Below are 12,201 nucleotides of genomic sequence, written 5' to 3' on the forward strand. Positions count from 1 at the left end.
AGTTTTGGGGTTTTTCTTTTTTTTTTTCCAGTGCTAGGGATTGAACCCAGGGACTCACCCATGCTAGGCAAATGCTCTATCACTGAGCTACACCCCCAGAGCAGGTTTTAGCTTTTATTAACTTTATTTAGCAGGTTCACACAAATGTATGACTACACTCTTCAGTTATTCCTAGGGAAATACACTCTTCTCTCAAACAGATTTCTCTACAAATTGAGGCAAGGAAGCACAAGTTTGAATTCACTGTTTAAATAACCGGAGCCATCTGCTTCCAGTTGAAACTCTAGAGATCACCTTGGGAACCATCCTAACATCAGCTTAGTGGAACCAGGTGGCATGCAAAATGACCACAAACATCTCACACTGTTCTGGAGCCCAGGTTGTTCCAGGGCCTCTCCTGTGGTCACTCCAGAAAATAATATACCAAATAAAACTGCATAGAAGTCACTAGGTCTGCACATTTTTAAAAACCGCCAATTTAAAAAAGCTGGATGAAGAATAACTACTTAGGCATGAGCTCTTATAAACTGCCGATCGTCTACAGGTGGGAAGTGTGAAGAGCACGTCTCACTCAAGAATTCCTCATTGTATGAGACTTACCGCTTCCACATGGGCTGTGCCAGCAAACACGAAGACAGCCATCTGAGCTGGCAGGATCTCTGGAGAGGAGAGCCAAATGTCCCCACCTTATGGATGAGGAGCTGAGACGGAAGGCTCAGTGAGCACTAGGGACATCCCAGGACCTGGTCCCCAGCTCTCTTCCCTCCTCTCATTACACAGAGCCCAAGGATGCAACATTGGCCAGAAATGAGATTCCAACTTGAAGACAGCCGTACTCAATTTTCTCTAACTAAAGAGCCACTTTCTCTCGGGGCGTCCTTTGCAATCCCTCTGCCTGAATTCACTGAACTCTTCCTTCTGTGTTCCAACCACACGCTGCTTAGAACTCACGCTATTATTCGCTATTTTGTTTGATGGTGAGTTTGTTTATACCCAATTTCTGTTTAGGCTCCATGAGGCAAGAGTCATTGTATCCCCACTGCCTTGGGTGGTGCCTAACGTAGTAGGTGCTCAACAGACTTGAGTGCATAAAAAAATTCTGGCATGCAGTGATAGCACATGAAGGTCCACACAGGCAGTGTGTAAGAATGGCAATGTACTTGTGGAGGTGGGAGGAGGGAAAGGGGCATTATATAGCAAAGGACTTTTAGGTAATGACTTGTGGACAGTTAAAGTGTTCTCCAGCTCCTTCTTGGGGACCCTAATTTTCATGAACTGGAAACTCATCTCTATATCACTGTCCACTCCATTCACTGTAGTCCATCAGGACCTCACACTTACTGGGGTAAGAACGAGTGGCCCAACGCACAAATGAACGAACAGACAGTAAAAGCTCTCCCAAGATCTGTCTGCTTGGACCAACTGATGCCAGGAGCCAAAATCAGTTCATTCCCAGCTAAAACCAAGAACAAAGCTTTGAGACCACTGTGGGAGGCGAGGCAGGGAAGCCAGGGTGCAGGAGGTGGAGCTGGGAACTACTCTGTAGCATGAGAAGCCAGAAGCCAGGTGCACAGAGATGAGGCCATCCCGGGAGATGCTTCCCGGGTGGAGGTGGCTCAGGGCCCCAGTGGAGGAATTTTGGAGTTTCCTGATTTTATAACTTTCTTCTGACCAAGCTGGAACTGTGTATTATCCCCTTCGTTGGGGACGTGTGTTTGTCTGGAACCGTCAGGCACACATGGCCTGGTCTGCGTGCCTGAGTCCAACGGAAACATGGGTGCCAGAGGCCAGAGCTCAGTTGCAGAGCTGCTACCTGTGCCTCAGCCACAAAGCACGAAGGACAAACTACATGACCTGAAGGCCTTGCCACCATTGACCCTTAGACGTATATCCAAGTCACAGAGAGGGTTTCAGTTTAAAAGGAATTTAGTTGACTAGTTAACACATCCATGAACTAAAGTAGGTTGAAATCTGTATATTATTAGTAAATTGACTGGTGTTTTGACTAGTATATACTTATCAGGATATTTTTATTAATATTTGAGCATAGCCGTTTCTCAATAATCAGTAAAAAGCAAACTTAATTATGGAAAACAGGTTATTTATAAACAGGACGCCTGCTCATTAAAAAGTTAAAAGAGCAGAATGTTCTTAATCCTGCTGCTTAAAAAAATGCAGCATTATGAATTGTACTCATGGATTCTCAGGTGCTCAGGTAGAACTTGCTGCTGAGCAGGTAACGGCATTAGGGATGGCAAAGAATCCAACGTATACTGTTATAGGATTCATTTTTATGCACCTTGTTTTCCTTAAGGAGTGGCGGGTTCGAATGTGCTCTTTTCCAAGATGCAAACAGTGATGTTCCATGCTCCTCCACATTCAGTTTGCTTCTCCATCCAGGGCCAAAAGGCAGAATGGTCAAATTCCCTGACAGTTCTGTCAGGTGGGCTTTCCTACGACAGGTGAGGCCTTCTGGAAGTGGGAAGGAGACCTAGGGATGGACAGATATTGTTTTCTAGCACCAACTGGTGACAGCTAAGCATTTCCTGAGGTTTTTAAAAATACAGAGGGCCACACGGGTCCACAGGATGCCTTAAGGAAAGGGCTTGGATAACCTCCTCCTGGGTAATCTTGGTTAAAACACAATTCTTATTGGCTTTCCAACCAACTTTCAAATTTATCTTCAATTAATCTTCAAATTAGCCATGCATGGAAGTAACTTGCCTGTCCATTCTATGGAGGGGCAAACAAGCTCACAGAAGGTAATTTAATCTGCCCAACTGAAAAACTTTTAAGTCTTCAAAGTTCTCCACATTGATTCCCTCTTCTACTATCAGAACTAGGGGTCCTTGATCAGCTGGTCCCACCTACCTCTCTGAAAGTCAAGTGCCATGTGGGAAACTGTGTCCACAAGCTCCTATGAACCTGTTACCCTCTGGAAGGTTGATAATGTAATGTCTGGGGTTTTTTGTGTTTGGAAAAGTTTCCACAAATAGGAACTTGTCTGGCCTGGCTTCCAGGATATGGAAAAACCTTTGGCTGGATAGACAGAGAGAGGCTCAAATTCCCATTCTGGCCCGAAGTTGGGATTTGAGACTACAACTCTTGAAGATCATATCTATAATATGAGGATAAGTGTTAAAGGAACTCAATTATGGAAATTAATTCACCCTTTGAGGATGAACCCAATGTGAACACTTCAAAGATAAAAGCACAGAGAAACCAAATTATCATAAAGAAATGGAATGAGTCCTCTGCCAGGAAGACGCAGTAGTTACCTGCTGGGCTATCTTTAGCATCTATTAAAAGTTATAATTACTTGTGCCTAATTCTGTGTCTCAAGTTCAGGGTGGACAGGAACCAGGCCCATCCTTCATTCCCTGGATCCTCAGTATCTGATCACAAAGTAAGGCAATCGGTGAATGAGACAGAGTTAAGGAAAAACTGGGTCAACTGGAGAAATCTTGCAGGAACCCCAGAGAAATGAGGCTGACTCTGCAATGCCCACCTAAGCCCCAGCTGGGAGAGAATGTGCTGGCAAACGGCCGTCACCTGATGATGCACATTCCTCTGGAGGTTTATGTACAGCCTGCTCACACTCAGGATATTCAGGGTCCTGGGGACATCAGTTGCAACCGGATGAAAGAGCTGGCCCTTTAGGGTCATATCCCAGGTGTGAGAGCTGCTACAAGCTGAATTCCCCAGGAAATGAGCCTACGGGGGCCATGGCAGGGTGATCAGGTAAAGAAAGCTTTCCTGTGACATCCTCTAGGCCAGCCCACTGGCCACCACCCCCAGATGGTCCTTACACCTCTGAGCTGCAAGACCTGCTGATAATTTCCCCAGAGCACTTCTTCTGCAAGGTGGTTGTAAGGATGCAGATAAGAAGAAGGACCAGCCAAAAATGCATGCGCGGACACACAGTGGGATCATTGGTGCTCTGAAGGCACACACCAAGCCAATAACTGCGCCAGGCTTCTGTGAATAAAGATGGCTGTTTTTCTGCCCCATGGAGCTTCTGGAACAGACTATAATCTGACAAGTCTAGAAGAGCCAGGGAAGGTCGTGGTCAAAGAGAATTCTGGGCAGAGCTCACGGAGACGGTGCAAGATGAATAAATGGTGAATCAGCACCAGAAGCGACACTGCCCTCTTTAGGGGTCTGTAATGTTTTTGGCTGTCACAATGACCAGAGAGCAGTTCCCGCTTTTAGTGACTGAAGGCCAGAGCCAATATCCTATGATGCTCCTGACAGCCTCTGCAGTGAACTGCCCTGCCCTAAATCCCAGCAGCACCCTGATGTCCCTGGGTTCAGTGACATGGGGATGGGGTCTGAGATCTAGACACAATGGAAAAAATGAACATAGGCAGCAGGGTAGAGATTAGGAGGGGACACTCTGCAAGGACAGATCCACAGTTACTTTTTGCCCTAGAGTCAATGGAGGGCCTTTTTGATTTAAAGAGGAGAACATTTCTCTAACCTGTAGCTAATTATATGTTTGTTCTTGGTGCCACTTATGATATCTGCCCTTCGGTGGCAGCTCCAGCTTGTTGGTCAGTTTCTAAACCAAGCCCAAGACACATCTTGTGTGTCTTGCACAGAGAGTCACACAGTTTGGTCCAATTCCTTTCCTGATGTACCTTTTTCCAAAAGTTGGTATGACCCTGTGGGATATGGTGGGCCCCATATTGCTCTTGCTTTGTAGTATTGGGAAAGGTGACAAAATGCACACTTAGAACAGGCAATATGAGAAGGACACACACAGAGACATACACACACACACACACACACACACACACACACACAAAGAAGGAAGGCTGCTGGCTGAAAAGAAAGCATAACGTCTTTTTTTTTTCTTCTTTCAGATTCACAAATACTGAATTTGCAGCATCAAAGCAAGGCAAGTTCACGAACATGGAAAGGGAAGCCACATTATGCACACCGGCATCTGAACTTTTCACCCAGAGAACTACAAATCATGCATGCATATACATACCCGGCTTGGGTACTGTCGCGATACGGCAGCACGGAAAATATACTACAGAAGGATCTTCTGCCACTGATAAGGACTATTCTAAAAAGTGAAACAAAAAAATAAAAACAAAACAAAACAAAAAACAAACAACAAACTAAATGCAAAGACTCAAATTAAAAAAAAAAACAAAAAACAACTCTATAGCAATTAAGCATTCACAGGATTCACAGCAGTATTTGCATACTCCCGCCCCCTCCTCCAACAGATGGTATTCTGCTCTCCTTGCAAAATGCAGCCTCAGCACAGAAGTATGCTGCCTCTCTCACCCAAATATTAACACGTGCAACACCAGTGATCCGTGAGTCCTTTCCCTTAAAGTGGTGCTGCCTATGGGCTGCACATGCAAGTCGGGAGCAGACAGTGCAGAGTCTGGGGTGGGCAGTGCTGGTGTACAGTCATGCCACATTTAAACTACTCATTTGTCTTCTGCAGTAAACAATGCAAGAGCAATAGCGCCAGAAACCCTGAGCAGGAAAGACACTCCGATGCCATTATGATCATTAGGGTTTTTTTATATGCTGGCAACGTGTTAGGTTCTGAGAATAGATCGAGGGAACAATTACATAATCAGTCTTAGCTTCCATTCCTGCAATAAAGAAACTACTGGAAACAGTTCTGCACCGATGCTCTTATGCAATCCAAAGCCACTTAGAAAAACATTCAAAACAAAAACAAAGACCCTCAAAAGTACTTATCCTGGCATCTGAGAATAACTTTTGCCAAAGGGAATCGCTGATGAGAAAAATGGATAAATGAGTGAAAGAGATTTAAAAACAGCATTCTCTTTAGTGTCAGGTCAACATACATCATAGACAGAGCTTACTTACTTTTCTAATATTTTCCTTCAATAATCATAGCGAGAGCAGAGAAAATAGTACTTAGGCAAGGATCAAGGTTTGGGAATTTTAACCTTGTTTTAAAGCTAGGCTATTAGACTGCCTACAGCCCTGGGAGAAAGTCTGGTTCCTTGGCATGGCAAATCAGGCCCCTGCTCCTGGCTCTGCTTTCTCGTCTGAGCTTTCTCACTCATTTATACTAAAGTGTTTGCAGTATCCCAAACCAAAGAACAACAGCAACAACCAAAAATACTTGCTGTTTTATACCTGTGCCCATCACATGCTATTCCTTCTTTATGTGATGCCACATTTTGGGACACTTGGTGAACTCCTATTGATTCTTCAAAACCCAGCTGAGAAGTTACCCCTTCAGAGATTGTCCCCCTGCTGTCGCAACCCCCTGCTAATCATTCCTTCTCTTCTCACTGCTGTCTCCACTCCTTCTCACGTTTCCCGGAGTGCCCTGGTGTGACCAGTGCTGCTCACCATTTGCTGCTTCCTCATCTAGATAGCAAGTCCAAGGGTTTATAGCACATAGCGTCTCCTCCATAAATGTCCATTTGATGTCACTGAAATGCAGCCTGACTACAGAGCAGCACCAGAAGATGCACCAAGGGGCGCGTGGGACTGTAGCTGTCTGTTAATCACAGGATGGAAGCAATGCTCCCAGCTAATATCAGCTGTCACCGTTGTATAACCTCAGGTAGTTTACTAACTCTTCTGAGCCTTGGTTTCCTCCTCTAAAAAATGGGGTAAAATTAGGAAGTATTTCATTGGAATGCTTTAAGAGTAAATGTGTCCACACTGGGAGAATTCTTGGAATAGCACCTGGCAAAGAGTGTACACACTTGATGGATAGGAATGGTCTTCCCTGCAGATCAGCTTCTTGGGGTGAAGTTGTTTCAGCAACACAGTACTTAGATTGGTACCTCTCCAGATCTCCGTGCTAAGTACCCAGGCTGCTAAGTGTGAGAGGCTGTGCTGTGGACAGCTGAAGGACCACAGGCCTGGCCCATCTGCAACGATGGAATACAGCAGTACGTGTCTGAAAGATGTTTTTCCTCAGATACTTGAGACCTCAACTCTGCTAACTGCAGCGAGGACAGAAGCATCATGTCCTGAGTGGTCCTCCAAGGTCTGTGGGGCCAAGGGCCAAATAAAACTCCTGCTCAATACCTGCCAGGTTCCTTGGGCTCTGACATGAAGCCTGGCCACAGAGCTTCCTACGTGACGGTGACCCTGCAAATTTATTTAAGCAGGCATAACAAGGGTTACCACTTGTTACACATCAATTACATGCCAGATTCTAAATGCTTTAACTGACGGGACATGAGCCAGCAAGAGATGTGCCAAAGTTCAGTGAAGCTCCAGCAGGTAAGGCAGACCAGGGATTTGAACCTGAACTCTTCACCACCATGAGTGCTCTTCTATAATGTGCTAGAAAGGCCTGCTTCTGGTGCTTAGCTGGGCACCCTTGAACATCAATAAGTCTGTCTTCACTTATGTTCCACAGTGGCTTAGGAGCCTGGCCTGCATGTCACCCCAAGAGTGATACACCAGGACAGCGCCACTATCAGAGCTGGAGGAACGCGGGCTGCACCCTACCCTCTGCTCAGTCTGGGCCCCTTCTGATGGACAGAGGCTCTCCACCTTCCCACTGCCGTTTCCACCATCCATCCAAGGGAAAGCCTGGAGCCACTGGCCGTCACTCGACACCCTGTGACTATTGGCTCCGTATGATCCCGCTGCCTTCATCACCCAGTGCTGCGTCTTTCCTTTCCACACAAGAGCTTGTTTGGACATTTTTAAGAGAACAAGAAAATGAGAGAATACTGATGCAATCACAACCCAGGATTTCTTCCCAGTACTGCAACGCAGGGTGCCTATCCATTTGTGGCTGTGTTGTCCTAGGAAAATGAGTGCTCACTCTGGGTGGTCCTCGCCATTCGTCTAGGAGATGCTGGCAACGTGGCTCTCATTCAGAAAAAAGTGTTACTCTAAGGCATAGGCCATGTTTGGCAACTGTGAACATGGACGGCCTCCCAATAATTCCAGGAGGGTTGGCTCTTCACCGGTTGGCCCATCTTCAGCAACTGAAATGGGAGGGATGAAGGAAGAACACTGCATCCTTGGGTCTTTCCCTTTCCTCCCAGGATCTGATCATCTCATGGACTCCTGCTCTCCCCAGAGATCGGAGACAGAATCCCGGCAGGGACCCAGACAGCAGCCCTGCAAGAGCACTGCCAACAGGGCTCCCAGACACATCTTCCGTTTTTCCTGAACGAGTTCTGGCATCCAGGAGAAACAGCAGAATGCATGCAGAGCAGGTGAACCAGTCTGCTCAGCTTCCCACGCTAACTACTTGGGGTATCATGATCCTAATAACAGGTCCTACACGACCCTCTGCTGTGTTTAGAACCTCGGAGTTCATGGGAATTTGCAGCTTTTCTCACATGGGGGACATCCATCAAAATGCAGATGCCCAAGAAGAAAGTCTTGGTGATTTGTTAAATCTCCTCAAGTGCCTGTTATGGATGAAAGAATTAAATCAGATGCTGGTAGTCATGAATGTCATAGGACAAGCTGGGTGCAGTGGCACATGCCTATAATCCAGCAGCTTGGGAGACGGAGGCAGGAGGATCGTGAGTTCAAGGTCAGCCTCAGCAAAAGCGAGGTGCTAAGCAACTCAGTGAGATCCTGTCTCTAAATAATACAAAATAGGGCTGGGGATGTGGCTCAGTGGTCGAGTGGCCCCAAGTTCAATCCCTGGTACCCACCCCCCCCAAAAAAAAAACACAAAAGAATGTCACAGGACAACCAAACTCCACACCCAACAGGCTTCAGAAGTTGACTGCTTCCTTGTCTTTGCCTCCAACTACTGTAGCTATCTTCTTTTATGCCCAATGGCACACAAAAAGCTCACATAATTTTCACCATCTGTGACACACAAGACTTCACTTGAAGTCAAGAAGGCCAGAAAGCCTTGCTCCAAAGACGATGACTTCAAAAGAGGAATTAACTCCAGGGAGATGGGTCTTTAAGGAAGACCCATCTTAAAGGTTACATTTCCACACAAACATCTGTCAGAGGGGGGAAAACATAGCAAAGGAAAAAGTTCCTCAGAGCTGCCGCCCGCCCATGTGGGCCAAGATGCCTCTGGAAACGCCATGTTCTCCAAAACTTCCAGGAAGCACCGAGTATGCCCTGCAGCTGGAAGTCATCAAACTTCTCCACATAACTTGATTTCCGTGCTCCTGGGAAGTGTGGACGGCAGGAGGGATCTTGTGGCTTCAGCCCACAAAGCCTCCCTAGCCTCACTTGGCTCAGGAGATCCTGGAGCTTCAGAGCTGCCAGGAGACGCTCCACACATCGCCATCCCTCTTGAATCTGCTTTCAGCCCCTCGGCCCAGAGCTGGAGGAGACTTAACCGGGGAGCGTCTGACACCACCCAGGATCCTCAAGAGTTCCATCATTTGCCACAAGCTGTCTTCTTGATCCATTTCCAGAACCCCGGGGAGTCTGCTGGCCACGACAAAGTTCAAATTCATCCAGGTGGAATATTCCATGACAGCGGAAATATTCTTATAAGGACATTAAAAATGAGCAACCAGCTTTACGGGGTGAAGAAATCATGTCTCCCACAATGGAGGTACGGACAGTGAGGCCTGATCGTAGCCCAAGGGTGTCCATAGCCCAGTGTGTGTGGGCGGCGGGGGGGGGGGGGGGTCGCGCCCGATACTGAACACACCTGCAAAAACACATTTCCCGAATTCATTCCTTACTGAGGCCCAGTATCCATGGATGTGCCTTGTTTGGAAATAGGGTCTTTGAAGATGCAATACAATTAGGATGAGGTCATATTAGATTAAATCTAATAAGCAGTGATCTTATAAGGAGAGAGGGATCTGGAGATACCTAGACAGACACAGAGGGATGAAGGCTGTGAGGCACAAGCCATGGAAGCCAGGGACTGCCAGCAACCCCAGAAGATGCCAGGGACGATTCTCCCCCACAGCCTTCAGGAGGAACACGGTCCTGCACGCCCAGCCTCCAGAGTCGAGAGAACCTCTTTTTGTTGCTTTAACCACCCATTTCATGGTGCTTTACAGGGCAGTCCTGGAAAAGAAAATCTAGCTGGCAGCGTCACTCTCTTCCCGGCAGGGCTCTGTGCCACATGTCACCTGCTGGGTAGATCCTCTGGGCGTCTACAATACATCTGCTGAGCCCCAGGAAGATGAAATGATAGAGACAAACACCAGGAAACAAATGAGTGGAGTGAAATCTGGAAAGCCATCGGCAGCCCAGCTCCACTCTGACCCCCTTTCCCACAACTGCTGCGTCCTCTCCTCACAGTGCTTTATTAAAATCTGGAAGAAGGGGGACTTGACCCCTTTCTCCCTCTTCTGAAGGGTTGGCAATTACATAATGAGAGTTGAGCGAAAACAGCAACAACAACAAGAAAATGTTCCTGTGCGCCCCATTCAGATACTCATTAGCCATTGGGGGATGCGCTTCCTCCTTGGGAAACGCGCCCCTCGCTGTTGGAGGTGGCTCATTCTGGGTAATTGGAGGTGGCTCATTCTGGGTACAAGGGCAAAGCAGAGTTTGTGGGGCGTCCAAGAACATTCTTCACAAAGCGATCTGTTCCCTTCCTGGAGTGGTATGGAGACGATATCCTGGTGCAGGGAGCTGGGAGGAGGGAAGGAGCCCCTGGAGAAGAGGGTGCCAGAACAAGGAGCCTGAGGAGGTGGTGGGGCTCACCTGGTTCAGGGCTTGGTATCTGGGTCAGGCCCCGGAGGAGGATTCCAGCAAGTGAGAACAGGAAATGCAGGGAGAAGGGAGACTCAGACAAGGTAGGCAGACAGCTAGCACGCATCAAGTGGAGAGATGGTGTCACCGATATTGGTGGTATCAGACTTCTTATCGTGACTATTATTATTACCACCACCATAATCAACTCCATTACTGCTATTATTAGGACTACAGCACAGGCCTTCACTGCCTGCTAAGGAAGTGTACTTTATCCTGCAATCTAGGGAGTGGCAGAAGATTTCAGAGAAACAAGTTATGTGATTGTCTGCCCCTCCTCCTGCCTACCACAGATATTTTGTGAGCACTCCCTCTATGCCAGATATTGCACTAGGAGTTGAGATTCTGATGATCAACGATGCAGCCAAGAGCTCTATCCCAGCACAGCTTGGTGTGGGGTCGGAGATATGTTTACACAGGAGTGTAAATTCTGAGATAGGGACATAGAGGGCGCTAGTGAGCACACAGAAGAGCAGCTAACCCAGCCTGGAGGAAAGGTGGGCTGCCTGGAGGAAATGACCAGATGAGTAAATGGTAATCAGGGTACAGTAAAGAGACATGTTGGCTGAAGGGACTGGTGAGGAGGAGCATAGAGCCTAACTGAGGATAGTACAGTTCCCTTCATTGTGCCACTCGCCGCTGGTCCCACTTCCCTCTGCAAAGCACTGACCCACGATGCTGCCTCCCACAAAGCTAAGGTGAAGGGCTACTGTATAAGCCACCCCCACTGACTTGCATGTGTATGTTTTTTGTGTCCCAAACCTGTTTCCATTTAGTCGTACTCATTACTTCTATTTGCTTTTATTCAATAAAAGCTGAACTAATGTGAAAAAAAAAAGAGGTGTTATATTAAAACACGGCTGAATGCTTTTAAAAATCCAAATAAGGGTGGGAATTTAGCTCAGTGGCAGAGCACTTTACCTAGCACATGCAAGGCCCTGGATTCTATCTCCAGCAAAACAGAAACAATATCAACAAATTCAAGCGAGGCCAGCCACTGGGGGGAAAAAATGCAGTTGAAGTAAGTATAGGTAAGGTAACTACAAAACTTTAGGGGAAAAAATGGTCAAAATCCAAAAGGATTTGTACTTAACATTCTTGGGTCCAGTCTGGACATCCCAGCAATGGGTGGGGGTGATGACATGTGGACAGTTGATGTCACAAACTCTCCCTAGACCCACAGGCAAACACAAGACTGTTGAACCAATAATCGCTAAATATGCCTTAAAGCACAATGCTAAATATGTACAAATGTGTACGTGACTTTGTGGGCATTTCTTCTAGTGTTTACCAACAGTGGCCCTTAACCAAGCACTACTGTAGCAATTCAGCACAGCTGAAGGCTGGCATGGGGGGAAGAGAGGCAGGAACTGGTAAGGCACCAGTTAGCGGACCTGGAGTCATCCTGGAGCTCAGCAGATCTGGGAGCAGGCTGGGGGTCCCCGGCTTCAGTGGGTGATGGAAGCCATGGCACAGAGGAGCTCTCACAGGGATGGCAGTGCCATGAGCAGAGGGTAGGGG

General features: G+C 47.2%; 1 protein-coding gene across 3 annotated transcripts in view; it reads right to left on the bottom strand.

Moving 5' to 3' along the window:
• Cables1 (Cdk5 and Abl enzyme substrate 1) overlaps nt 1–12,201 on the bottom strand; it is a 107,404-nt gene that overhangs the window by 35,107 nt on the left and 60,096 nt on the right. For 2 of the 3 annotated variants that reach the window (XM_076836935.2, XM_076836932.2), the window contains exon 4: nt 4,997–5,074. The exons of the other annotated variant lie outside the window; for it this stretch is intronic. In XM_076836935.2, the coding sequence (XP_076693050.1) occupies nt 4,997–5,074 (78 nt within the window). The remainder of the gene's footprint in view (nt 1–4,996; nt 5,075–12,201) is intronic. 3 annotated transcript variants of the gene reach the window in all.

This window comes from Callospermophilus lateralis, chromosome 17, assembly GCF_048772815.1.
Source record: "Callospermophilus lateralis isolate mCalLat2 chromosome 17, mCalLat2.hap1, whole genome shotgun sequence".
Lineage (NCBI taxonomy): Eukaryota > Metazoa > Chordata > Mammalia > Rodentia > Sciuridae > Callospermophilus > Callospermophilus lateralis.